The sequence below is a fragment of the Salvia hispanica genome, chromosome 2, assembly GCF_023119035.1.
Source record: "Salvia hispanica cultivar TCC Black 2014 chromosome 2, UniMelb_Shisp_WGS_1.0, whole genome shotgun sequence".
NCBI classification, from domain to species: domain Eukaryota; kingdom Viridiplantae; phylum Streptophyta; class Magnoliopsida; order Lamiales; family Lamiaceae; genus Salvia; species Salvia hispanica.
Window position 1 is genome coordinate 25,644,486 of NC_062966.1, and position 27,475 is coordinate 25,671,960.

Genomic DNA, 27,475 nt, shown 5'->3' on the forward strand with positions numbered 1-27,475 from the left:
CATTTTCTATACAAAAATTTAAAATATATGCAACTTTTATTTTCGTCTATTTCATAAAAATAAAAATATTTTTATTTATGACAATATATCACAATTTATTACTTATACATATTAACTTATTTATGACTTATACCACCATTGAAACAATATAATAATAATTTAGGTCTCATTATCCACTAACACTACTTTAATTATCATTATCCTATTATCTCTTAGTTTATCAATTTTGTCTTAATTCTCATGCCATATTATATGCCTATATTTTTATGGGATGGAGGGAGTACTACTATTATCTGTCTATAAAAAATTTTAATTCTCATTTTAAGTCGATACGAATGTTTAAAAAATAGTTCTATGAAGAAAGATGAATGAAAAAGTTACTAAAATATGAGTTCTACTTTTATTATTTGTGTTATAATAAAATGAAAGTATAATGAGTTAGTGGAAAGCGAGATCCACTTATCAAAAATGAAAAAAAGGCAAAAATGAACATTATTTTATGGATGGACAAAAATGACAAATGTTTATACATTTTAATAGAGGGAGTAAAATGATAACATACTCCTCCATATGCCACTAATTGTCACAAGTTGATCTGACTCGGATTTTAACAAATGAAATGAGAATGAGTGGAAAAAGTTTGTGAAATTTATGTTCTATTTTTATATGTTACTGGCTAGTACTTCCTCCATCCACAAAAAAATAGACAAATTTTAACATTTTGGGCCTTCCGCCAAAATTAGACTACGTTTAAAAAGATAAATTTTTAACCGGTACTAACTCTACACATCATTCTAAATTTGGACCCCACAATCCACTAACACTACTTGCATTACATTTTTCCTCCCCCTGTCTTACCTTATCAATTATACATTAAACCCGTGTTATTTACAACTTTTTTCTATTTTTTTTGGACGGATGGAGTATTATAATAATAAAATTTTAGTAAAATAAGTTAGTGGACTGTGAGTTTCATTACCAAAATAGTAACTGTAACAAGTATTGGCAGATATATCGAAAAGGAATCAATGACAAGTAATGCGTACGGAGGGAATAAATTTTAATGCAAACCGATAAAATTAGAGAGACAAGAAAAATATAGTTGAAATATTATTAAAATTGAAAATAAGAAATTTCATTATATAGAAATTCTTACTAGAGAATAATTTTAATCTCAATTCAAAATTAAAATATATACCCTCTTCGTCCTACCATAAGCGAAACGCTTTTCTTTTCGGAACGTCCCACCAAAAGTGAACCATTTTCATTTTAAGTAAAATACTCTTTATGTTACTTTTTTTTCCACCTACTTTATTTTTTTTACTCCCTTACTTTTCCTTCTTTTATACACCATCTGTCCTATCAAAAGAGGTGACTCGCTAATAGCGAGAGGGAGAGAGTAATTATTATTTGTTGATCGGTGCAGTAATACATATCGGATTACATTTATAAAATTATGCTCGAATTTATTCCTTTCCTAAATCATTTCATTGATTATATTTAAATCCGTTGATTTTATGGCAATCCATATTGATTCTGTTTCATGCTTTTAACTTACCAAATCTATCCTTCTTTTAAGTTTTCATATAGTTATTTCTAAGTAGAAAATGGAGTGAAATATTATCCTTTCTGTCTGTATAAAAATACTCATTTTATTATTTTAGGTGTCCACAACTTAAAACATCATTTACTTCCTTCTATTTTAGATAAGTGGACCTCATAATTCAATTAAATAATTTTATTATAAAATTAATATATAATAGTGAGACTCAAATTCCACTATCTCATTTCTCAAATTTTCTTCACAAAATCAAATACTCCCTCTGTCCCGGCTAAAATAACACATTCCTTAGCCGGCACGAGATTTTAGGAGCTATTTATTAATGTGTTTAATTGGAAAGAGAAAAGACGAGTGAAGGTATTAAAATAGAGAGAGAAAGAAAGAAGAATATTTTAATAGGGGTGGAAAAAAGTGGTTGTGTGTATTAATTGGAGAGAGAAAGTTTCCAAAAAAGGAAATGTGTCATCTTAGTTGGGACAAACTAAAAAGGAAAATGTGTCATCTTAAATAGGACGGAGGGAGTAATTTCTTAAAATCTCGTGCCGAATCAAATTGAGACTATAAAAGACGGACTAAGAGAGTAACATTCTTCTATACTCCTTCTATCCCACATTACTTGACACACTTCTTTTTTTTAGTTATTTTAGAAGAATGATAGAAATAATAAATTATTAGAGTGGGGAAATGGTAAAATAAGATAGAAAAATTATTTTAATTTTTTTATTTCACTTTAACTGCTCCTTTATTATTAGTTTTCTAAAATGACTGCTTTCAAGTAGTATGAAACGGAGGAAGGATCATTTTGTTTGCCGTATACATTTGCGATTAAACCATTATCCAAATAAAATTAAGGTCCACGTCAATATTTATCCTCGTAGATGGGCGAATGATCTTCTTGTTCTTAAAACAAAATTTAGGATTGAGTGTTGACTATCCAAGTTTTTAGTGATCTTCGTGGAATTTCTTGTTTTATCACCAATAACGGTTGATATACTAATTAGGATAGATTTTGTTAATAGGTACAAGACGAGATAAAATAGAGCCATTGCATTTTATTCATGGCATTTTAGATACACACTACCAATGGCTTCATAAACCCTTCCTTGGGATATTAGTTGCCACCTTCGTCCCCTCCGTGGCCTCCGCGCCCACCACGGTTGCCTCCGTGCCCTCCTCCGCCACCTCCCTTGCCACCACCGTAGCCTCCATGACCGCCTCCCTTGCCTCCCTTGCCTCCTCCGTAGCCACCATTGCCTCCACGACCGCCTCCATTGCCCCCTCCGTAGCCGCCATTGCCTCCACGGCCGCCTCCATTGCCCCCTCCGTAGCCTCCGTGGCCTCCTCCACCGCCTCCATGGCCACCACCATTGCCGCCTCCATAGCCTCCATGGCCACCACCATTGCCTCCGTGGCCGCCTCCGTAGCCACCATTAGCTCCGCCGCCATATCCGCCGCCACCACCATTGTATCCGCCGCGCCCATCGGTTTCCTTGGCTGTGTACAACAAATGATCAAACTAGTTTAGCCACTTGAGTTATATATATATTACTCCTTCTGTCTGTCATTAAATGTCTCATTTTATTCCTTTTCGTTCGTCCGCCAATAAATATCTTATTTCACTGTTACTTTACTTTGTAAGTGGAACATACATTTCACTAACTCATTCCACTCATATTTTATTTTAAAACTAATATATAAAAGTATGACTCATATTTCACTAACTTTTTCTACTTCACTTTGCTTTATAAAGTTTAATAATTTCTTAAAACTTGTATCGGCCAGATATATGACATTTAAATGGACGGAGAGAGTACCTCATTTGTTATAGAAATAATAACTCCACTCAGGTCATTATACTTGATTTTAAGCTATATACTATATTGTAATTGCATGCAAGTATTTACAAATTTAAATTACGAAAATTTGTTCCCTCAATTAAATTAGTTTTTGTACTACTACACTAACAAACACACACAAGCACCAATATATGCCGAAAATAAAATAAAAAATATTGCTTACATGGATCAACGGAAGCAAGGTCTCTAGCTGAAGCAACTTCTGAAGAAATCAGAAGAGCAACAGCCATGAAAAGGCCGAGAAGAAGATGCGCTTTGGAACTCATTTTTTCTACTAAAAATAGGATTTGATTTTTTTGTTTTTGATGAATGTGATGCAGCGAATGGTTCTGTATTTATAGACATATTATGAGCATATGTTTTTTGTCAATTATTGTGGTAAGGTAATGAATAGGACCACTGTTAGGTGGCTATTCCAACAACTTTACCCAAAAGTCATTCTCTTTTACTACTACTTTTATAGTATTCCGTGCCACGAAACTAGGCCCCATTTGGTTAAATTTTAATAAAAATACATATTTAATGATCTAAAAAAAACATAATTTAGCACTTGTAAATGTAAAATGTTGTACATTTCTCTAAGCTATTGCTCCAGTACCAAGACGATGGAATGGAATGTAATTCATACTTCTACCCCGTTCGCCATTTATAGTTTTATTTTGATTCGATGTAAGTTTTAAAAAATTGTTTGGCTTTACGAAGTAAAATTAGTTAGTGAAATGTGAATCCCACTTTTATATATTGGACTTTTAATAAAGTGTGAGCATAATGTGTAATGATTTAGACATAGTAAGGCCCACTTACTTATAATGGAAAAAGATAAATGAGGCTTTAAATCACTAACATTCTGAAATGGCAAAATGAGACATCTTTTCACATGCCAATGGAGAAATCATTTGCTTGGTACAATGAAGGAGAGAATGAAACAAAAATGTAAAAAAATTATCATTTCATTTCTATCTTCAATTTATACCCCATCATTATTTTATTCCACCCTCATTCCATTCCATCTTAAAAAAATATTAAATAAGATTATTTGATAAAAGAATGGTTCCAATTTAAAACTAGACTAAATTTTGATGACATTAATTTTAAAAAAGAAGAAAACTACTGTATTGATCTCTAGATCTATCTCCGTATGCCTCACCATAAGTAAGATGTTTTTTTGACATGAGAATTATCCATGCCATTTGTACATTAGAATAAAATATGCATGAGATGCATGATGGATAAAATGCCAAATATTGCAAGATAGTTAACTTTATAAATACTCCATATAGCAATATGATGTGATTTGTTTATATATAACTTGCGATTCTCTATCTCCCTAATTGCAACTCAAATATATATTTTCTTCTTTTTTTGACTCCATGGTATGATTGGTTTCTCTCGGCTGTGTGAACTGTGGAATTTTGCACAACAAAACAAAGTTAATGTCGAGCCTATGTGTGAACTGTGGACTTTTGCAAAACAAAACAAAAGTTTGTTAATTCATTTAGATAAGACTAGAGATCTTTGAAATGTTGTGGGACATATGGAAGTAGAAAAACTGGTTGCAAATTGAATTTAACGTATCCACGTATCACCTTGTTTTGTAGGAAATAACACATGCATGTGGTGGGACTTGCTTAGAGCCCCAAATTTAGGAAACTCCACAATTTTATAGTAACATGTTTGTAGGCTATTAATCTTAAATATATATACAAAAATTTTAACATATACTTGGAATATAATAAAATCTAGATTTACAATTATTTATTTTTTAATAATTGGTCTCACGGAGGAAAAATATAAATAAAGAAACTGACACAAAGTATACCATAGAGTTCCGACAAAGTATTATTTGTAGGTATAATATGTATAATATAAAGTCGAGTGAGTAGTAGATAATACTGCTGTCAGTCTCAGTATATTTGTAGGTATAAATATAAAGTCACCAAGTAGCTTTATACTGCTGTCACTTTCTTCTACAAGGTATATGAAAAATACTTAGTTTTGGGCCATTCTTTCCACGCTCATAGATTTTTGACAAAGCAGACTGTAGTCATTTTCATTCCTTTCCTCGTTGCTTATTATATAAAGTTTTTACTCATTCTGTCCGCGAATAGCAATCTCGTTTTTCTATTTAATGTGTCCATGAATAGAAGTCTCGATTCATTTTTACCATAAATAATAATACGGTCCCACATTCCACTAACTTATTATATTCACATTTCATTTAAAACTAATATATATAAGTAAGACTTATATTCCACTAATTTTTTTCCACCCACTTTTCTTAACATTTCTTAAAACTCGTGCCGTCAAGAAATAAGACTCGTAATAGCGGTTGGAGGGATTATTTACCAATGAATAAAAATTAAAATTAAAATTAAATATTTAATTATGAATTTCTTAAAATAGTAATATAAAAAATATAACATACGGCCGCTGGCGCAGCGACCACTAATTTGAGTCCAGAAGCTACGGAAAGATGACCAGCGACCACTGACTTTGTCTAGCGGCCCGATGGAAAAATGCGGTGCACAAAATTTGCTTTATTTTCTCTCCAAGACTTGTCATACTATGTTGAAGAATTGCCATATTATTCCACACGACTTGGAGGCTATAAATATCCACTCTAGCTTTACCAAAAGGATCTTTTTTGATGCATTCTAATATCAAGAGAATTATATTGGAAGCAAGAGAAGATCAAGGCTACGATATTCAACCTTTGGGTTCTATTACCTTAGTTTTTAATGTTTTCTTTGTTTTCCCAACAAACTATGGTTTATGATATTTGTTCATGGGTAGCTAAATTCATAGAATTGTAGGGATGTTTTAGTAGTGGCTTTGGTTTATACAATTCCTATTTATTTAATATTCATTTTGTTTAGTGCTTGTTTTAATTATAAGTTGTGGATAATGCTTCATATTTGTGTAACACATTCTTGTGATGATTTATTGGCTTGCAAAGTAATCGAAAAAGGATTTGCATGTTAGAATCACTTAGTTAACACTACTATGTCCCCTTAAAACGGCACGTTTGATAGAGATTGAGAACAATTGAGTCTTAAGTGCTTTCTGGAGTTGTTAATCTAGGATTAACGACCTTAGTGTGTCATCTACTTCGTGCCGCATGTGCAATATTTATGTGACACGTTCTAGTAAAGTATGAACCGTGATAGGATGTTGTAGTTGGAATTTATATAAACCAAAACTGTGAAAGTAAATCTCTGGAATTCCCTTCTCTCATATAGTTTCTTTTACGTGTTCAATCTGCAATTTGTTTATTTGCTTTCTTTTATATTAAAGTACTTTAGTTTTTAAACCACAACCAACCGTGTCTCCAAAGTGCATCATCAATATACCAGGTTTGTTGGAGTCCAACTTCGATCCGAACACCCAGTACCATCCAAATTTCACCATAGATTCGTACTAGCTTGACTATCCAAGTTTGTTAGTGATCTTCGTGGAATTTATTGTTTTATGACCAATAACGGTTGATATACTAATTAAGATAGATTTTGTTAATAGCCATCATATAGTAGAAGTAGAAGTGTACAACACGAGATAAAATAGAGCCATTGCATTTTATTCATGGCATTTTAGATACACACTAGCAATGGCTTAATTCTTGAGTCTCAGTTTCCATGGGGACATTAGTTGCCACCTTCGTCTCCTCCATGGCCTCCGCGCCCACCACGCTTGCCTCCGTGGCCTCCTCCGCCCTTGCCCCCTCCGTAGCCTCCATGACCACCTCCGCCCTTGCCCCCTCCGTAGCCTCCATGACCACCTCCGCCCTTGCCTCCTCCGTAGCCTCCGTGGCCTCCATGGCCGCCACCATTGCCTCCGTGGCCTCCTCCATGGCCGCCTCCATGGCCTCCACCACCGCCACGATTGTATCCACCGCGCCCATCGGTTTCCTCAGCTGTGTACAACAAATGATCAAACTAGTTTAGCCACTTTCTGTCCCATCAGAAATGAAACACTTCTTTATTCACGTGTTTTGACAAAAATATAAGGAAGAGTTTATTACTACTATATTACATTTTATTATTTGTACATTTTATTAATAACATGTACACATTCATATTTTTTACCAAAAATAAGTGTTTACAAAATTAATTACGAAAACTTGTTTGGAATAACAAAATGTTGCTTACATGGATCAACGGAAGCAAGGTCTCTAGCTGAAGCAACTTCTGAAGAAATCAGAAGAGCCACAGCCAAGAAAAGGCCGAGAAGAAGAAGTGCTTTGGAACTCATCTTTTCTACTCAAAATATGAGAGTAAGATTTTTGTTTTTGATGAGTGTGATGCTGCGACTGGTTCTCTATTTATAGCCATATTTTGAGCATGTGTTTTTGTCACATAGTATTGAGGTAAGGTAATGAGTAGGCTCTTTGTTAGGTGGTTATTCAACCTACTTTTCCCAATCAATCCAAAAGTCATTTTCTTTTACTTATAAAGTATTCGGAGCCACGAATTTAGGCCCCATTTTATTACATTTAATAGGGATCACAATATATTTAATTTTCGTTCAAAATATAATTGATCAACTTGTAAACGTTCTAGTTTTCTCTTACTCCCTCTGTCCCATGTTACTTGAGTCTTCACAAATACTCTTTCCGTCCGCAAAGTATTTTCCACATTTGACCTAGCGCGAGTTTTAAGAAATGTAAAGAAAAGTGATTTGAAAAAGTTAGTAGAATGTGAGTCCAATGTATATTACTCCCTCCGTCTCCAATTAAGAGTCACACTTTGATCAGACACAAATTTTAAGAAATGTAAAGAAAAGTTGGTTGAAAAAGTTAGTGGAATGTGAGACCATTTCTTTATATTGGTTTTATAATAAAATGTGAGTGAATTGAGTTAGTGGAATGTGGGACCTACTTACTATTTATGGTAAAAATGAAGTGTGACTCTTAATTGGGGACGGACTGAAATGAAAAAGTGTGACTATTAATCGGGGACGGAGGGAGTATTAGTTTTATAATAGAACGTGGGTATATCAAAAATGAAAAAAGAAAAAAACAAAGTGGACAACATTTTGTGGACGGACCAAAATGACAAAAATATACAACATTTCGGGTCGGGACGGAGAATGGCAATATTGTGTGATGTTTATATCCCAATTCATATTTAATAAATTGCAACTCTCTTTCTCCCCAATTGCAACTCAAACATATTTTTTCTTCTTCTTTTGACTCCATAGTATGATTAGTTTCTCTAGGCTGTGTGTGAACTTGGGAATATTGCACAACAAAACAAATTTAATGTCGAGCCACTGTGTGAACTGTGGACTTTTGCAAAACAAAACAAAATTTGTTAATGCATTTAGATGTGACCAGAGATCTTTGAAATCTTGTGGACGTAGAAAAATTGGTTTCAAATTGAATTTAACGTATCCATGTGCCACCTTGTTTTGTGGGTAATAACACATGTGGTGGGACTTGCTTAGAGCCCCAAATTTAGGAAACTCCAAAATATTATAACATGTTTATAAGCTATTAAACTTAAATATATATGCAATTAATATTAACCATCATAAAAAAGGAATTATTTCTCGTTACGATTGGAATAATGTTGATTTTTTTCTTGAGTATAGTTTATTAAGATTTTCTATTAATGGCACTGGTTATATTATAAAATTTTCTATTGCACAAAGAATGTTGTCGATTTTATTATTGATTATTAAGATTCCATTCAAATCTAATAGTTGCATTATCGATAAATACTATAATTTAGAATACTTTTCAATTTAACATATACTTGGAATATAATAAAATCTAGATTTACAGTTATTAATTTTTTTAATAATTGGTCTCACGGAGGAAAAATATAAATAAAGAAAGTGACACAAAGTATACCATAGAGTTCCGACAAAGTATTATTTGTAGGTATAATATAAAGTCGAGTATAGTTAATATACTGCTGACTGCTGTCAATGTCAGTATATTGGTAGGTAGTATACTATAAAGTCGCCAAGTAGTTTATACTGCTGTCACTTTCCTCTACAAGGTATATGAATAATAATGTTTTGGGCCATTCTTTCCACGCTCATATATTTCTGACAAGTAGACTGTAGTCATTTTTCTTTTGTTGCTTAAAATATAAAATTTTATTTACAATTAAATAGCACGAAGGAGAAGATAAAAATAAAATGAGATGTTTACGGGGGAATGATCAATTGCTAACTATTTAATTAACAATCACAAATTAAGATTAAATCTTAGACATTAGATTAGGAGATCTAGTGGTTGGAATAATGCCACATGGATTATATTTTTAATTAAAAAATTATTAAATAAAATTAAAGGGTATTAATGTCAATTCCCTCTCATTAAAATTACTAAAAACTTTAAATTTACGTAACTCTCTTGATTTAAATTATTTTTTTGCAAAAAATATATCAAATTAAAGATAATTTACAAGGATTCCAACGAGATTTTAATTGCATATGTTCCGACGACGTTCAGATGATGAAATTTGATTTTTTTATTTTAATTTTCGTATATGTTGTTAACCAGATTTTTATCAACAAATACATAAAAAAAATATCAATATAATGCATATAAAAATCTCAATAAAACCATGTAAAAATCTCAATAAATATGTGTTGATATTTTCTTGTACTAGTGTTGATATTCTTATGTCATATTGTTGATATTTGTAATACATTATGTTGATATAATAAAACACTCACAGAAATTATCATATGATTACATAATGACGATATTACCCTTTTGTTGATATTTTGTCTACTATTTATTGAAATTCGTAAGGTTCAATCTCATCCATTCATTTTTAAATCTAAGGGTGTAGATTTGGTCTTAATTTTAGATTATAATGCTATAAGCAATGGAAGATGGCCCTATTTATGAATATCTCAAAATAGTAAAAATATAATGGTGGGTCGACCCTATAAGGATCCAAATCTTAAACATGTGTGTTCGTGTCGGATTATCTATTATATTTTAATTAATTAAAAAATATTATACTTTAATTTTATTAACTAAAAATAGTAATTAATATTTTTTATAAATTAAACAAATATTAACTTTAATTTTGTTAAAAAAATAATTATTTTAATCATTTAGATTTAATATTACTATACTTTAATATTATATTTAATTTAATTATTTTTATTTAAGAAAATAATTATTTTAATTTTATTGTATAGTATCCATCCGTCCCACAAAGATTGTTCCATTTTTCATTTTCGTTCGTTCCACAAAATTTGTCTCATTTCATTTTTTTTTACTATTTTTGGCAGTGGACCTCATATTCCACTAACTCATTCCTATTCACATTTTATTATAAAACTAGTACTATATAAAAGTAGGACTCTCATTCCACTAACTTTTTCAACTCACTTTTCATTATATTTCTTAAAAGCTGTTCCGGGTCAAAGCGAGACAATCTTTGTGGGACGGAGGGAGTAACTTAATATTATTAACATTTAACAGAGGGCCAACTTTTTTTTGGATGACACGATAATCCGCGTGAATCCGATACGAATTCATTGGATTGGGACCATGATTTCAGGTTGGGTTGGATTTGACCTTATTTGGGTTGGGTCGATAATGGGTTGACCCGATAACTACCCAACCCGCACGATTTGACAACCCTACGTAAAATCATACAATTGTCAACTGGATTACGTGGGTAATAATGGACATACAGTCATAAGTATAACTCATAAGAGTTATCAACTAAGTTGGAACGACACAACCCAGCATGACTCAGGCTCGGTTCATTAGTGAAACAAAGCAAACTAAGTTGGGCTCATTGGTTGAAATAAGCTATAACTGGCCCATTTTTCAAACCCAAGCCTAGCCTAGGACTATGCATAGCCCAGGCCAGACCCATCGTGTAGTATTATAATTATGTTCTTTATTTTTAACATAATTTTAATTATATTTATTGTAAATTTTATATTTTCCCTGTCCCGTATTCACACGTTTTTAGTTCGATCGTCCCAACTACTTACTCTATTTATATTTTAAATAGGAATTAAGTTATTTAATTAATATATATTAGAGTTAGTTAAGTATTTCCTTAGACTATTTAATTAATATGTCCCCCATAATTCGTCACCATTTGACCCGGCACGTATTTTAAGAAATGTAATAGAAAGTGGGTTGAAAAAATTAGTGTCACGTGGATTCTACTTTCATATATTAGTTTTATAATAAAATGTGAGTGTGAATGAGTTAGTAGAATGTGGGATTCATTACTAAAAATGGTAAAAGTGAAAGGTGACAAATTTTTAGGATGAGCGAAAATAGAAATAAGTGACAAATTTTCAGGGACGGACGAAAATGGAAATAAATGACAGATTTTCAGGAACAGATGGAGTATATTGATTGAAGTGAAATTTTGATAATAGAAATTGATCCTAGTTTAAAGGTTAGGATATAATCGGTACATAAACAAAACTATGATATAATTGATAAAAGAGATATCGGTCACTAATATCCCGAATTACTGCCAAACTTCGAATTTTAACCACAGACTTAAACATATCGTAAAAATCATGAACATTGATCATGTTTTGTATTCCCCACATTTACTATTCCAACAAAATCGAATTAATTATGTGTAACATGTTGGACAATCTAGGTGGACACTAAGTTTTTAGTTTGCAGCATACGCAGAATTCATTCGTAACTCGTGATATTAACTACCAATATCACTAAATAGAATTATCAAATGTTAGTAATAAATTTGGTACAACCACTCAGGATTACGGTGGATTAGCATTTAATCATAACCATCATATATTTTTTTATGATAAGTAAGTAACAAAAGTACATAAAACATAATAGAAGTACATGAACATGAGCCTCAAACTATACCCATACCATTTTATTCATCGCATGTCACATACACATTAGTAAGTAGTAACTGCTTAGTTGTGAGTCTCAGCGCTCAGTAATTCCCACCTTTGCCTCCTCCATGGCCGCCGCCGTGACCTCCTCCACCGCCTCCATGGCCGCCTCCGTTGCCACCATGGCCGCCACCGTTGCCTCCATGGCTGCCTCCATTGCCTCCGTGTCCTCCTCCATGGCCGCCTCCGTGTCCTCCTCCACCACCGTGTCCGCCACCATTGTATCCGCCGCGCCCATCGGCTATGTAAAACAAATGATCAAACTAGTTTAACAACTTATCCAAATGATTACTCATTTCATGTCATTATACTTGATTAATTTTATGCTATTTTTCATTTTAGTAGTTTTAAAAAATATGAGTATTTATAACATTAATTACGAAAACTTGTTCTCTCTATTTAATAATTTAATTAGTTCTTGAACTACAGAAAAACACCACATATAGTATATAGTATGTTGGAAAAAGAAAATATTGCATACATGGATCAACAGAATCAAGCTCTCTGGCTGAAGCTACTTCTGAAGAAATCAGAAGAGCCACAGCTAAGAAAAGGCCAACAAGAAGAAGCACTTTGGAACTCATTTTTCTTGTGAAAATATGATACTAAGATTTTGGTTTTTGATGAGAATAATGCTATCACTAAATCTCTATTTATAGACAATTCATGGGTATGTGTTTTGTCACATTATGGATAAGGTGGTGAGTAGGCCATTTGTTAGTTAGCTATTCAACCTACTTTTTAAAATTAATCCAATTGTCTGCCATTATCTATTCATAAAGATCTTCATGCGACGCTATTAATTAGGTCCCCTTTAATTGAAATCTAATATAGATTAAATATTTGATGTTCTATCATTCTCTAATTTATTGTTCCAATACTAATCCTCTTATATAAGTAATTTCGATAAATGAATGTTTTCAATTTAAAAACTAAACTAAAATTTTAGGATATTAGTACTTCCAAAAAAAAGAAACTAATTCCATATATTTATATCCATTCTCATCCACATTCTTAGTGAGGTGCTCATTCCTTAGATTCCATAGTATTTTGTTAATTAAGTAGAGAAAAGGTGAAATAGATAGAGAAAAGTAAATTAAAGAGATTATGATGGTTGGTTTTGATTGTTATCAAAAGATATAATGACTTAAAGACTGAATGAAATAGGAATCAATCTATGAAAATGAGTACATTTCATCTATGTGACATGCCATTTGTATCATTAAAACATTGATGCATACCATGTATTGTCACAGTAAATTTATAAAATAATAAATATAACAATTTTATGGGATGTTGATATACCCCATGTAATCCTTCTAATATTTATAATTTGTGATTAACTTTAATTATATCTGGTTTAAACTCAATTTCTTATAGTATCTTTTAATCCATTATCATATGATTGGTTTCTCTAATCGCACACGTCTCTGTGTGTGAACAGAGGAAATTTTGCCTAGTAAAATAATCTTTATCTGTGAACTTTTGGCTTTTGCAAAGCAAAACAATGTTTATTAATGCATTTAGGTAAGATCTTTATGAATTTTAGGAATATATTTACAATCCACTTACCACCTTTTTTTGTGAGAAGAACACCTATGTGGTGGGACATTTGCCTAGGGCCTCTAATTTGAGGAACCCCAAAATTTTAAAATATGTTTATAGACTATTAACCATTAATCTACAAGTCATTAATATTAAATCCATCTTTAAAAAAAAAGGAATTGTTGTTCGTAACGATTGGAAACATTGGAAATAATGTTGATTTTTGAGGTTCTTAGAGTTTATTTCTCATTTTTTTATTCGAAATGATTGAGGCAAGAGAAGCGAGTTACGGAGTACAATCAGAAACAAAAACATCAAAACAACAAAAAAAGGAGAAAAAAACTCACTCCAATCAAAACTAGAAAAGAAAACCGCTCCAAGCAAAAGGAGCCATAAAACCAAGGCTTACTCATTAAACTCTATAATATCCAAATTACATACTTCTAGTATATATAATTGCAACTCACACAAACGAGAAATTAATGATTCTTTTACAGCCTACTAGTTTTACCATTTGAACTACAACTTACCTTCGACAATCTTATCTTAAAAGACTTTCACACCCAAGGGAATAAATTCTGAGAATTTGCAACTCTGCAGCATGCAAGTGTCTAAATTTATTACTGTATTATAAATTTATTGCACAGAATTATATTATATAATTAGGTTTTTCTAAAAATATGGTTATTGTCATCAGATAAAAATAGGTTAATGATTAGAGTTGATAAATTCAAAAGTGAGATATATAATTTTATTAAACTTCTAATTTTAAATATAATATATAGTATTAATTTGATATCATAAATATTAAAATAATTCTTTTATAGGTGCGACGTGTGTACGATCAACAATTAATGTGTACTACTATAGTACTTTTGCACGGAGAGGAGAAAATAGATTGGCGCTGCGAATAGTCCAACAAATTCCAAGTCATGAATATAAATTGACCATATACTACTTGAAGAATTAGGGCTGGCAATTTTTGACACGACACGATAATCCGACACGAATCCGCACGAAATTATTGGGTTTGGATCAAGTCTTATTGGATGCGGGTCATTATTGGGTCGACCCACTAAGAACACGAAAAAATCGGGTCGGATGCGGGTTGGATGCGGGTCGGGTCGGGTAACCCGTTAAAAATTAATATTATTATTTTTATTTTGAGTAAAGATAAAATTTGCAAAAATTGTATACACAAAATGCCATTCAAATTTTAAAAAGGATAATATTAATTTATTTTGATTAGATAGCATCATTAATTACATATTTTTGTGACTAATTTGACCTTATTTATAATTTTTCATTTTTCATTTGTATTGTTGTACAATATGTACCAAGACCCTTATTAAAAGATAAAATTTTAGAGAGAATAACCATCCATAGTATTTTAATGGAATAATAATGGAATAATTTTTTATTCATTTTATTTAAACTATCACAATGATATAAAGATAAATAAATTGCTTTTTTTTTTTACAAAGTATAAATTAGGAAAACACTCTTTTGTTAGGAAATTCTCTCATATTATTTTTGAAACCATTGATATTTTATCATTAATTTCTAATTTTTAATTTTGAAAATAATATTATACATATTGGTTGATTATTCTATCTAAAATTATTAACATTATAATATGGGTCATTCAATGATGAGACATTGTTGGACTCAACACATATAATAGTAATACAACATTCAAATGTATACCACTTGCTCCAAAAATTGATAAGATCATGAAAAATTATTAGTATTACTGTATAGCACTTGCTCAAATGTATAGCACTTGCTCCAAAAATTGATAAATCACAATATTTTCAATATTTCATTTATTGTATTATTTTAATATTACTTTTATAATTATTTTCATAGTGCGTAATAATATCATAATAGAGATGGTATGATGATAACATGTGGAACCCAACATGTAAGTTGTAACATATCCTTTAATTATATGACTGCTATATAAATTGATATATTTAAATATTATGATAAACCACAACAAATTTTAGACCCATATTATAAAATTAATTTATGATTAATAATCTGTTATATATTATAGTGCATCAAATGATACATAAGAGCTAGTTCGACGATAGAAGGTTGTTGCTATCAACGTCTAGGCGTGTGACACTTCAAGTATATTAGTTAATATATTCAAAATATATAATTATGTCTTCATTCATTTAATTTTGGTAATATTAAATGACCATGTAATGACCCTACTTTGCATATTTCTTCATGTGTTATAATATATAGAAAATATTTGAAATTACAAGCTTCAAATTATATTTCAAATTACAAAAATTAAAGTAGTCGAAAGAAATGAAATAATATAATGTACGTGAGAGATCCAAGTGAAAAATAAAACTAAATCAATTAGTGTTTAGAATAAAAGGATAATTTGAATAAATTTATGAAAAATAATTTATACTTATAGATACAAAACGTTAATTCAGATATTATGTACTAGCAAAACTAATCAACAAATAATTTTATAAAATAATTTATTTTACTATTATATTCTTTTTATTTTGATTCAATAAATTTAATTTAATTTTTAGTATTTTCACTCTTTTTTGTTTTGTTCTTTTTACTTCTTTAGTTCTTTTATCTTGTTTCAAACTTTTTTGTTGGGTTTTGGAACAAAAGTTATGTATTTGGAACAAAAGTTATGTATTTTGTTGGGTTTTTTTGGATTTTGTTGGAGTTTTGTTGTTTAAAATGGAACATCTTCATGCTATATGGCTTTTTAAAGTCTTGATCATTTTTTGAAGCAATATGTAATCGTGTTGTTATCGTGCTTAGGTTGTTGTCGTGTTGTTATCGTGTCGGGTCAACCCAAAGTGGTTCGTGTTGGTATCGTGTTCAGGTCGATATCGTGTTCTTATCGTGTCCAGGTCGATATCGTGTTCTTATCGTGTCGGGTCAACCCAAAGTGGTTCGTGTCGTTATCGTGTTCGGGTCGTGTCCAGGTCGTGTCCGAGTTTGAAGGTGGCGGGTTGGGTTCGTGTTCGGGTTTGGGGTTTCCTTAACAGGTTGGGTTCGGGTTTGGCCTTATTGGGTTGGGTCGTTATTGGGTTGACCCGATAACGACCCAATCCGCACGATTTGCCAGCCCTACTTGGAATGAATAAAATCAAATCTAAATCCTCTATTGTTAAAAATAATAGTCCGACAAAGTATTACTTTTTCTAGGTATAATATAAATATAAAGTTTTGGGTCATTCTTTCCACGCCATAGATCCGAGTTGCTTAAAATAAAGAGACATTTTACTTCACCCGTCCCACTTTAAAAGTTTGGGTTGGAATATTCCATAAATGGTATTAGGCCTCACATTCCACTAACATCTTCCCACTCACATTTTATTATAAAACTAATATAAAAAAGTAGGACTCACATTCCAATATCTTTTTTCACCAATTTTCCTCTACATTTTTTAAAATTCATGCCGAACTCAACTGGAACTTCTAAAATGGGACGGAGGGAGTATTTTTTAACCGAAAATGGAACAAAGAATTAACATATTGACACATTTAATCATGAACATCCCAAAACATAAATAAATGAGATATTTAATAATGGATGGAAGTCGGAAAACATCAATTAATGAGATATTTAATGATGGATGGAAGTCGGAATTAAGTGGTGTAGAAACCCGTAGGCATTCATTTACGAATTCATGCTTGAGATAGTTATATAGTAGTACTAAAGTTTGTACTGTTTGTTAGTCATTTTTATCAAACAATTTAGAATTGAGTGTTTAGTGCCCAAGTTTTTGTTAATAAAAGTGCAACATAAGCTCAAACCACACCAAGCATTTTATTTAATTATGGCATGTCACATACACACTAGCAACTGCTTAGTTCTGCGTTTTCAGTAATTCCCGCCCTTGCCTCCTCCGTGGCCGCCACCGTGACCTCCGTGGCCTCCTCCATGGCCGCCACTGCTGTGTCCGCTTCCGCTGCTGCCTCCATGTCCACCGTGCCCATCAGTTTCCTCCGCTGTTTTAAATAAACAATCAAATTATTACAAACGTTAATACACCATAGTACTGCTCCCTCTGTCCTACATAAAATAACATGTTTTACTTTTTAGTTTGTCCCAAAATAAAATAATAGGAAGATAAATATTTATCTTCCTTTCTCTTTCTTTTTTAATATTTACACCCACTTTTTCTCTCTCTAGTTAAACACATGAACCAATAACTCTTAAAATTTCGTGCCGGCCAAGAAATGTGTCATCTTAGCCGAGACGAATGGAGTATAATTTTAGCAGCATCACCACTACTACTTCCCACCTTTGCCTCCATGACCGCCCCCATGACCTCCTCCGTGGCCGCCTCCGTGGCCACCTCCATGGCCTCCTCCATGCCCGCCTCCGTGGCCGCCTCCATGGCCGCTGTGCCCATCAGTTTCCTCGGCTGTTTTAAACAAAAAAAAAAAACAAATTACTACAAACTACACCATCTATTTTTATATACTCTATCTCTCCTATGAATGGTAACGGTGAGTATAAAAAATTAATAGAATATGAGTCTCATTTTTATATTACTACCTTCGTCCCTGAAAATTTGTCTCATTTTTCCATTTCCATCTGTCCCCCAAAATTTATTCAATTTCACTTTTATTTTTGGTAGTGGACCTCATATTCCACTAACTCTTTCATATTCACATATTATTATAAAACTAATATATAAAAGTAGGATCCACAATCCATTAACTTTTTCAACTCATTTTCCATTACATTTCTTAAAACTTGTGCCAGGTCAAAGTGAGACAAATTTTTGGGGACGGAGGTAGTATTAGTTTATAATTATATGCGAGTGAAATGAGTTAGTGTATGGTGTAGTATATATAATTACGTATTTATGATACCAAAAAAAAAGTGAAAGTGGATTTTCAATGAGTATGAATCAAAATGGCAAAATGAACACTTAACGAGGGACGGATAAAGTACGTAGTAAAATAACATTGTACAAGTAATTAGTCATATAAATGATAATTTTACTCACGTCATTCTACTTGATTTTATGCCTTTATGTCTTTTAAAACATACGAGTATATACAAAATCAATTACGTAACACACAAACACACACAATATATATAGAGAGAGAGGAAATAAAATATGGAAGAAACAGCATACATGGATCAACATCAGCAAGGTCTCTGGCTGAAGCTACTTCTGAAGAGATCAGAAGAGACACAGCTAAGACAAGACCAAGAAGAAGAAACACTTTGGAACTCATTTTTCTTGTGAAAATATGATACTAAGATTTTGGATTTTGATGAGAACAATGGTGCCACTGATTCTGTATTTATAGGCAAATCATGGGCATGTGTTTTGTCACATAATGGCCCTTTGTTAGGTAGCTATCCATCCTACTTTTGTCTGCCATTATCTTTTATTAAATTTATTAGGCCCCTTTATTAATTGAAATTTAATATAGATTAAAATATTAATTTACTGTTCTACGTACCTTTCTCGTATGTATTCTTCAATACTATATTCTCTTTACAAACATTTAGGTTATTTCTGTAAGAGAATGTTTTCAGTTTAAAACTAATTAAACTTTTAGGACATTAATTCTAGAAAAGAAACTAAATTCCATATAGTCATATCCATTATGTATTATTTGATCTCTAGATCTCTTTCTTTACTATCTTCATTCTCATCCTCATTCTTTGTTAGGTGTTCATATATTACTCCCTCAGTTTCGTAGTGTTTCGTTAATTAAGCAGGGAGCAAATAAAATAGATTAATGATTTAATATGTATCGAAACGAAAAAAAAAATGGAAAATGGGAAATGATTTAATCATTTTAATTTTTCACTCTATAATATGTATGGTATAAAAAGATTTGCGAAATAAATCAAATTTCTAATCCTAACAACTAATGAAATAAATCATAAAGATAATACTAATACTAGTTATATAGATTATCAAATAAATTAAAAATTATAATATAAAAAATATATTTGTACCTGTAACGCTTCTAATTTTGTATTTTGCGATTAACTTTCTGTATGATTTCAGATCAATTTCTTCTTTCTTTGTATCCATTTTTCATATGATTAATTGGTTTCTTTCATCGCACACGTCTCTGTGTGTGAACTGAGGAATTTTGCAAAACAAAACCCAACTTTTATGTGAACTGTTGCCTTTTGTAAAGCAAAAGAATGTTTATTAATGCATTAGTTAGATCTTTATGAATTTTGGGACAGATATACGTTGAATTCAACGTCTCCACTTACCACCTTTTTTTTTCTGTGAAGAACACATATATATGGTGGGACATTTTACCTAGGGCCCCCAATTTTGAGGAACCCCAAAATTTTTGAAATATGTTAATCTTAAATCTATAAGACATTAATATTAAGAGTGAACTTTTAATAATAATAATAATAATAATAAATTTATGAGTTTTTTTACTGCCTACTAGGTTCACCATTTTGTACACACTCCATCCGGCATTAGGAGTCCCGGTTAGATATTTTCATAAAAAAGTGAAATAAAAATATTATAAAATAAAACACTAAAAAGCATAAGTAAAAACACATCCAATGAATAAAGCAAATAATAATGCATATGGGTCCAACATTTCATTATCACACACTCCAATTATTACACACTCAAACATTTCTTAAAACTCGCACCTTGTGACTCAATCGGGACTCTAATGCGGATGGAGGGAGTAATTGTTACTCCCTTCGTCCGCCATTAAAGTCCCAGGTCACTTTTGCACAATCATTTTATAAAAATAATAATAAATAGTTAAAGTGGAGAAATGGTAAAATAAGAGCATCTCCAATGCAAATAGGTCAGCCATAGGCCAGCCAACTCTCTCTCCCTGTCACGTCGGCAGCACTAAAATCAGATTTAGGCCAGCCATAGGCCAGACACAATAAAAATAGACAAATATACCACATGTTACGGAAGTCAAATTACGATTAAATTACGAAATTAAATTTACGACACATATAAGGGAAAATTAATCCATTCCATTCAAAAAAAGTACAAAGTACATGATTTTTTTTTTTTAAACGAGACTTTCACACACGAGCCCCGCCATTTCTACTACATCACTTCATCGCGTCGCCGCCGTCGGCCGGCATGCGTGATATCCCAGAGCCCATCGTCAGAACCCCCTAGCCATGTTCCCGCGACGTCCAAAGTCAACCCGCATGCTCTCGAGGCATCGAGTGAAAAACATCTTACTCCGTGAGGTCAATGGCTGGTCCTCCAATCTTGGAAGACCTTGTACATCTGATCCCAGCGTTTGCTTGCAAAAGCGAACGGAGAGCGTACTCGAGTGGGGCGGGTGGGAGGAAGCTGAGGACCCGGAGCCTCGCGGGGGCGATAGGGGGATCCTCCTCGTAGTTCATGGCGCCCGCTTCGTCCAACCGGCGAGGCGACCAGCAAATGGAAGGAGGGGATGGAAACTCCTCAAAATCCAGAGAGGGACGATAGGCCGTCGTCGCCGTAGGTCGCTGCAGCAGTTCAGCCTCTACTTCTTCGGCCACCCAGCGTTTACCCCAGAACTTCTCGGAGTCCTTCAACAACTCATAGCACTCCCAGTGGCGTGGAACTCCTTGCACGTCCCCGCCAAGGGAAGTCCACTTCTTCAAGCCATCCCTCCCAAGGCGTCCTCCCTGCTGGTCTCTCGCCCACTAGTGAGCCGGGACGGAGGGCGTTGGCGTACAACGTCAAAAACGGCCGACCGCGGCCCCGATGCGTTCCCACCCCTTCCTGACCTCCTCCCCGCTGAAGTCCTTCCCGTGTGGGCGTTGCCTCCGTAAAAACAATTCCACCATATGCTGACGACCCGCCGGCTGTTCCTGAATCCGCCGGATCGTCGCACACCTCCAACCACCCCCGGCCACCCCGCGTACTCATCCTCCGTCCACTTTCTCCGGCCAGCGGGGGTGTCGTCATCAACGGGCTGCGACGACTGCCGACCGCTTTCGCCTTCCCCCCTCGTCTTCTTCTTTCTTCGCGCGGCCCGCCTGGCCGGAACGGAGTGTCCGGATCGGCCAGATCGATCTCATGTCATGCAATGACAAAAGGCCTACTGCCAGAACTGCGGCTTCCATCTGCCGACGCAGAGACGAAGTCATTAAAAATTCAGAGAGGACGATGTGACCGTGGTCCCCTTCCGGTGACCCCCGCATCCCGGGGATGCATACCCATCATCTCGTGATCCCCATACCTCTCCACCTCGCGCCCGCCCGCCGGGCTCGTCCGCCGTCCGGCATACCCCACGGCATCCCCTGGTTCCACCCCCCGCGCTCGGCCATCATCCCCATCGCCGATTCCGGGGACGTTAAACCCGGGCCCATCCGCGCCCATCGGCCCCATCCGATCCCGACGGCACGTGGAGCTCGAGATCCCACTAGTCGGGACTGGACTTGTTGTTGTGATCCATCGCTCGAGATGCTCTTGTACGAAAGTTAGAGAGAGAGAAAACTCGTTAAAATAAGTGGTACAAATGAAAATGAAACTAAAATCGCGTTTATATAGGTTTTAAAAAAATAAAAAATCGTCGGCCGATCGGGCCGCACAATGGCGGCTCGCCGCTTAGCGACGCGCTCGTAGCCCACGCGAAATTTTTGCCGGTCGCCTCTGGCCGCCTCAATGGTTCGACTAGCCGATCGCGCCGCGATCGGCTAACCGGTCGCTAGCCGACCATTGGAGAGCTCTAAGAGAGAAAATAATTTAGACAAGACTAGAGGTGGCCACGGTTCGAACCGCCGGTTCCGGTTCGTCGATAGCGAACGTAACTCGCGAAACCGTTTTATCCGGTCGGTTTAACTGCGGTTACCACCGGTTCCGGTTCCGTTAATAACCGCGTTTTTCACCGGTCCGGCGTGTTCTGTTCGGTTCGTTCTTTTTTTATTTTTTTTTTAAATCTTAGAGTTATAACTTTTATTGCAATTCTATAGTAAAATCCAAAGAGAATTGATAAATCTATAACGATAAAAAATTGCAATTTTATTGATTTGAAACTTTGAATGTAAATTTCTAAAATATAATTACAAGTTACAAAATATAACAATACAAGTACAACTATACACTTGAATTTAAAATTTAAATACAAAATATACCATAAAACATATTAAAAGTAAAGTTGAAAACAAGAATGGGGTGAGAGTAGAAGTGATGAAGATGATGGGGTTTTGGTGCCCCTTGCACAGCCGGAAGACTGTACAAATAAATAAATCCATGTTTGACTGATTAATCGATTATGCGATTAATCAATTCACATGTTAAATCGTGATAATTGCATGCTAGAACTAGTTAATTCATGCTCAGTAAGAAAAGAATCCTAAAAACACACCATGGTTTGGGATGCCATTCATTTGATTCTCCAAAGAATCGACGCATTTGGGCCATGCGCTCTTCCTCCTACAGGATGACTAATACTAGACCAGCTTTGATCTTCTCCTGCCTCGAACCGTAGTCTCGATATCGGGTGGCTGATCTTACTACATTAGTGGACCTTACTGTTAAGACAAGAAATCCTTTGGGAAAGGAGAACGAATCACAATGAGAGTTCAATTTCTTCAAAAATTAGAGGAATGAAAATTGTGTTTTTTTTAGTTCTCTTTATTCTCCTATTTATATTAAGTTCCTTTGGGCCCAAGATAGATCTATGGAAGGTTGACATGGTCACTCAATTAAAGTACTAATTAAATTGAACCCAATAATTTAATACAAGCTTATATCGGAATATTACGATGCTCACTACGTATAATATTGGAATCCCTCCCCATCCAACCAAATTACAAGTAATCCTGTGTTTCCACTTTTATTATTTATTTCCGCTACTTAAGATATAAATGTCCATTAATTAATCAATGTCTCCGCTATGGACTTAATTAATTAATATCTTATTAATTCCAAGAGTGGACATAGCAAGAAACATTTATTTATTATTCATAGAGTAATAAACTCCAACTGCCAGTTTTTCTAATAATAAAACCTTTGTTGCAGCTCCCTCTTGAGGACATTATCAAACGAGACTCACCTCGCAAAACATTCAACATAATAGCAATCCTAGCACCGCTTAGATATTAATCACCACTACCCAATATATCAGGATTATTGATTATGAAAAATCCGCACCATTTGATAAGTCAAAGTAGTGCATAATCAATACCGCATGCTCAATGCCAACATATGTAGATTAAGAAATATTTACCAAGACCTAGTCTCTCAAGATAGCATAAAGACACGCCTTGTCATAGATCCGTCGTTGTTATACCACCAATGTCAAATTATTTCATAAGGCTGTGAAATATATGATCGACATCGCAACCTTTCACCGTATAGGTACTAAGCCTATCTAGGGTTTGAAATTCTTCTTTTTCGTGCCATTGTATACAGATCCGACCGCAGTTACCTTAAAGTGGACGACCACAACCGGTCTACTAAGCAAAAGACTTAGACTTTCATACTTCTTATGCATTTAAATGTTTATAAAACATTCCAAAATGCACAAGCAAACACAATGTAATAATAATAAGGATTCATTCAAAAGGAACTCATTAATAATATACCTAATCGTGTTAAAAGTGGATTATACAGTTTTACGTATACAAGCAAGATTCTATTCGAAAATAAACTTGCTCAAACATACAAAGATACCAAACCTGTACAACTCTCCCACTTATACTCAAAACATGCTTTCGAGTATACCACCGCTAAAAACTCTCCCACTTATACACAAAGCAGTATTGATACTAGATATGTTCAACTACCATCTATTTCACTAAGAAAGAAAATCGCTTGGTAATTCTCTGATTATATTCGTCACGTAATGTCTTTGCTGCTACTGACTTTAATTAATATCATCCCCTATACGTGATTGTTTATATTGATAAACTTCTGTATAAGTCCTCTTTAGAGGTTACTTTCACTAGAGTAATTAAATATAATACTCATAGGCATACTCAAACCTACGATTAAAGCTATTAGGAAGATATTCCTAAGGTAAACACATAATCAAAGGATAACTTACCTGATCACCGACAGTACAACCAAGACAACCTCAAGGACATTGCTAATGGTCGACCGTAAATCAGAATAGTTACTATTTTCTCAAGCACTAGGCATATTCATTACCTCAATCAAAATCCTCTTCGCCATGGTTATTATGATATATACTTGCTATGCAAAAGAAACAACTAACACCAAACTTTCTTAGTACACACTATAGCACATGAGACAACTATTCCAAACTAGTCTCATAATTCTTGGATTCACTAAGCGTCAAATGACACTTGATCAGAGGACAAGACAATTCCACCTTGAGCAGTATAAACTTTTCATGGAATTGCCAATGGTCTGCCAGTGTAGATATAGGATTCCTAAGAGAATCTCACAACATTCTTTCTAGCAATCTTAAAAGACTTAGATGCGTTAATGTAATTAGTTTCTCTTCTAAATTATTTATCTTTAACTCGTAGACAACCGGGCTTCACGCTTAGATAATCTTAGTTGTTTGCAACTTTTTGTAGATTCATCATTGTAGAGTACCAATAATCTACATGTAATGCACTTTCAACTTCCTCTAGCTGTTAATCAAGTATGACACAAGTCAAATTCCAAATATCAGACAATTTTGATAAAATACATATACTATGATTTAGATGTTGCCTAAGACCACGGTTGTCTATATGAGCTTCCAATCATGCGTTTCTTGCCCTTAATTACATATCTATTAATGTTCTAGTAGATGATTTCCTCAAGACTTCTATTTATAAGGTCATTTCGACAATCATAATACATACATTCTAATTTATGTGTAAGTCTTAATAGACAATAGACCAAATAAATCCTGGCACAACGATAGCGAGAAGATAATTCTCTTTTTGGGCATGTAACCCTATTGTCATTGTCTACACATTAAGATCCATATTTCACTGCAGTCATATCAGCTCCCACCGATCAATACTGTACCATGTGCAGTTTTGCAAAGTCTTGGTAAACATGTTGTCTATCTTAGATTGTAGTTTGAAATCTATCATCCTTTCAAAGATGAAATATCCAAATGAACCAATAATGTTACTGTAGTTAAAAAGGAGATTATGTCTGGTTAGATTCAAGACCGAGTCTTAATGACACTCTTAGACCCATGAACTTGTCAGGTTCCAAGGAACGCTCCACTGACATATGGTTCTTACAATCTTAGGTACCTGGGTTGATTTTATTAGTGCAAAAAAGTTTCTAATGGTAAGGACTTCTTGGCATGGAAAACCACATTCCTTTATTTTGAGAGTTATCATCATAGGGCTTGTAGTTCATCTCGATCTTCATACAAGAATTATACCTTTGAAGATTGATGTGAATCATAATGTCCCAGATTGCCTGGGACAAACTCTTAAAACATGCCTCGCACTCAACTCCAATTTCTTGACAATTTTCTTCAACAATGTTGGAACAACATTCCACCTTGAGATGTGCTAGACTAGAGACGTCAGTCCACAACTCGTGTTTTGCAAGGTACCGATGTTGGTGTTTCCTTTAATGTTTATCCCATCAATGATAAGATTTTAATGAGTACAACTCATCACTTAATCAAACTTGTCTCTAGAAAGACTTTGATTCCTTCTTACATAACTATCCATTCCATTAGATGAATGCTTGATTCTCTAATGGTATTTTGACTCACTCACCATCATAACCTCTTTGCCTGCTCCTTTATGGTGTAAAACCATTAAGACTTGCTAGTCTTCTATGTCAGACTTATATATTCAATCTCTTGAAAATCAAAATGATTCCAACCTGAAAGTGCATTAAATGTGACTTCTCAACTCGTCAAGCTATTGTAACCTAAAATGTTAAAACTTGATTCTAGATCAGCTTTCAACAATTTCTATATTTTCTACCTTAAGACTAAGAGCAATAAATACTTACCATTCAATGATTAAGAAGTTGATGTGTTGCTGAATACTCAACCTTGTCGCAATTATATTATTTTAATACTAGATGCCTTAGCATCAACCATAAAACAATAGTTGAGCATTAATAGCTCCCACCGCAACAAAAACCTAACTAGATAAAGATCTCTTATTTAGAAGTTGCATTGTCATGTAAGTCATTGCCCTTCTATAAAATAGGTCAATCCAACTCACAAAGCATCTTTTCTCGCTTTAAACAAACTTCAATGACAATTCAGGCTCTCCCATTTCCATATCTAGTCTTTTGTTCAAAGGAACTAGGACTTAAGAAAAATGCAACCTTTATGAATTCGTCATCTATCATGTTACTTTCCTCTAATAGTAACACAACGATTATTATTCTGAAGATTTTCTACTTTTCCTTTAAACCTTCTTGTAGTCATTTCTTATCACTTTAGGCGATGACTTGTGTCAGAAACCATTTGGAGTTGATCAAAAAGATCCTCAAAAACATTCTGTCACTCTAGGATATTCCAATCGAATCATTTTAAACAGATCTATTGATATCCATCTTTCATCGCCATTAACCAAGACTTATCGAGCTACTTAAAGGAAAATAGTTTGACCTTATTCCTCAAAGAGTTTGTCAAGTACATGCATAATGCATTCTTGAACATTCTTCGTGGAATTATGTCGAGGAAATGGAGGACATGAATCATTTGAGTATAAACTTCAAGC

At 33.8% G+C, this 27,475-nt stretch overlaps 4 protein-coding genes across 4 annotated transcripts; all 4 read right to left on the reverse strand.

The window, feature by feature from the left end:
• Nucleotides 1-2,528: 2,528 nt before the first annotated feature.
• Nucleotides 2,529-3,718, reverse strand: LOC125208312 (ctenidin-1-like). The gene is made up of 2 exons (XM_048107894.1): nucleotides 3,581-3,718; nucleotides 2,529-3,055 (listed from the first exon to the last, which is right to left on the reverse strand). The coding sequence occupies exons 1-2, from the start codon at nucleotides 3,681-3,683 to the stop codon at nucleotides 2,673-2,675; spliced, it is 486 nt and encodes a 161-aa protein (XP_047963851.1). The 5' UTR covers nucleotides 3,684-3,718; the 3' UTR covers nucleotides 2,529-2,672.
• A 3,252-nt stretch (nucleotides 3,719-6,970) lies between these two features.
• Nucleotides 6,971-7,719, reverse strand: LOC125208314 (cold and drought-regulated protein CORA-like). The gene is made up of 2 exons (XM_048107895.1): nucleotides 7,563-7,719; nucleotides 6,971-7,327 (listed from the first exon to the last, which is right to left on the reverse strand). Exons 1-2 carry the CDS (start codon nucleotides 7,663-7,665, stop codon nucleotides 7,059-7,061), a joined length of 372 nt encoding a protein of 123 aa, XP_047963852.1. The 5' UTR covers nucleotides 7,666-7,719; the 3' UTR covers nucleotides 6,971-7,058.
• Nucleotides 7,720-12,163: 4,444 nt separating this feature from the next.
• LOC125208309 (holotricin-3-like) lies at nucleotides 12,164-12,902 on the reverse strand. The gene is made up of 2 exons (XM_048107890.1): nucleotides 12,773-12,902; nucleotides 12,164-12,532 (listed from the first exon to the last, which is right to left on the reverse strand). Exons 1-2 carry the CDS (start codon nucleotides 12,873-12,875, stop codon nucleotides 12,333-12,335), a joined length of 303 nt encoding a protein of 100 aa, XP_047963847.1. The 5' UTR covers nucleotides 12,876-12,902; the 3' UTR covers nucleotides 12,164-12,332.
• A 4,730-nt stretch (nucleotides 12,903-17,632) lies between these two features.
• On the reverse strand, nucleotides 17,633-19,118 carry LOC125207829 (glycine-rich protein DOT1-like). The gene is made up of 3 exons (XM_048107329.1): nucleotides 18,981-19,118; nucleotides 18,135-18,257; nucleotides 17,633-17,838 (listed from the first exon to the last, which is right to left on the reverse strand). The coding sequence occupies exons 1-3, from the start codon at nucleotides 19,081-19,083 to the stop codon at nucleotides 17,711-17,713; spliced, it is 354 nt and encodes a 117-aa protein (XP_047963286.1). The 5' UTR covers nucleotides 19,084-19,118; the 3' UTR covers nucleotides 17,633-17,710.
• Between the last annotated feature and the right edge of the window lie 8,357 nt (nucleotides 19,119-27,475).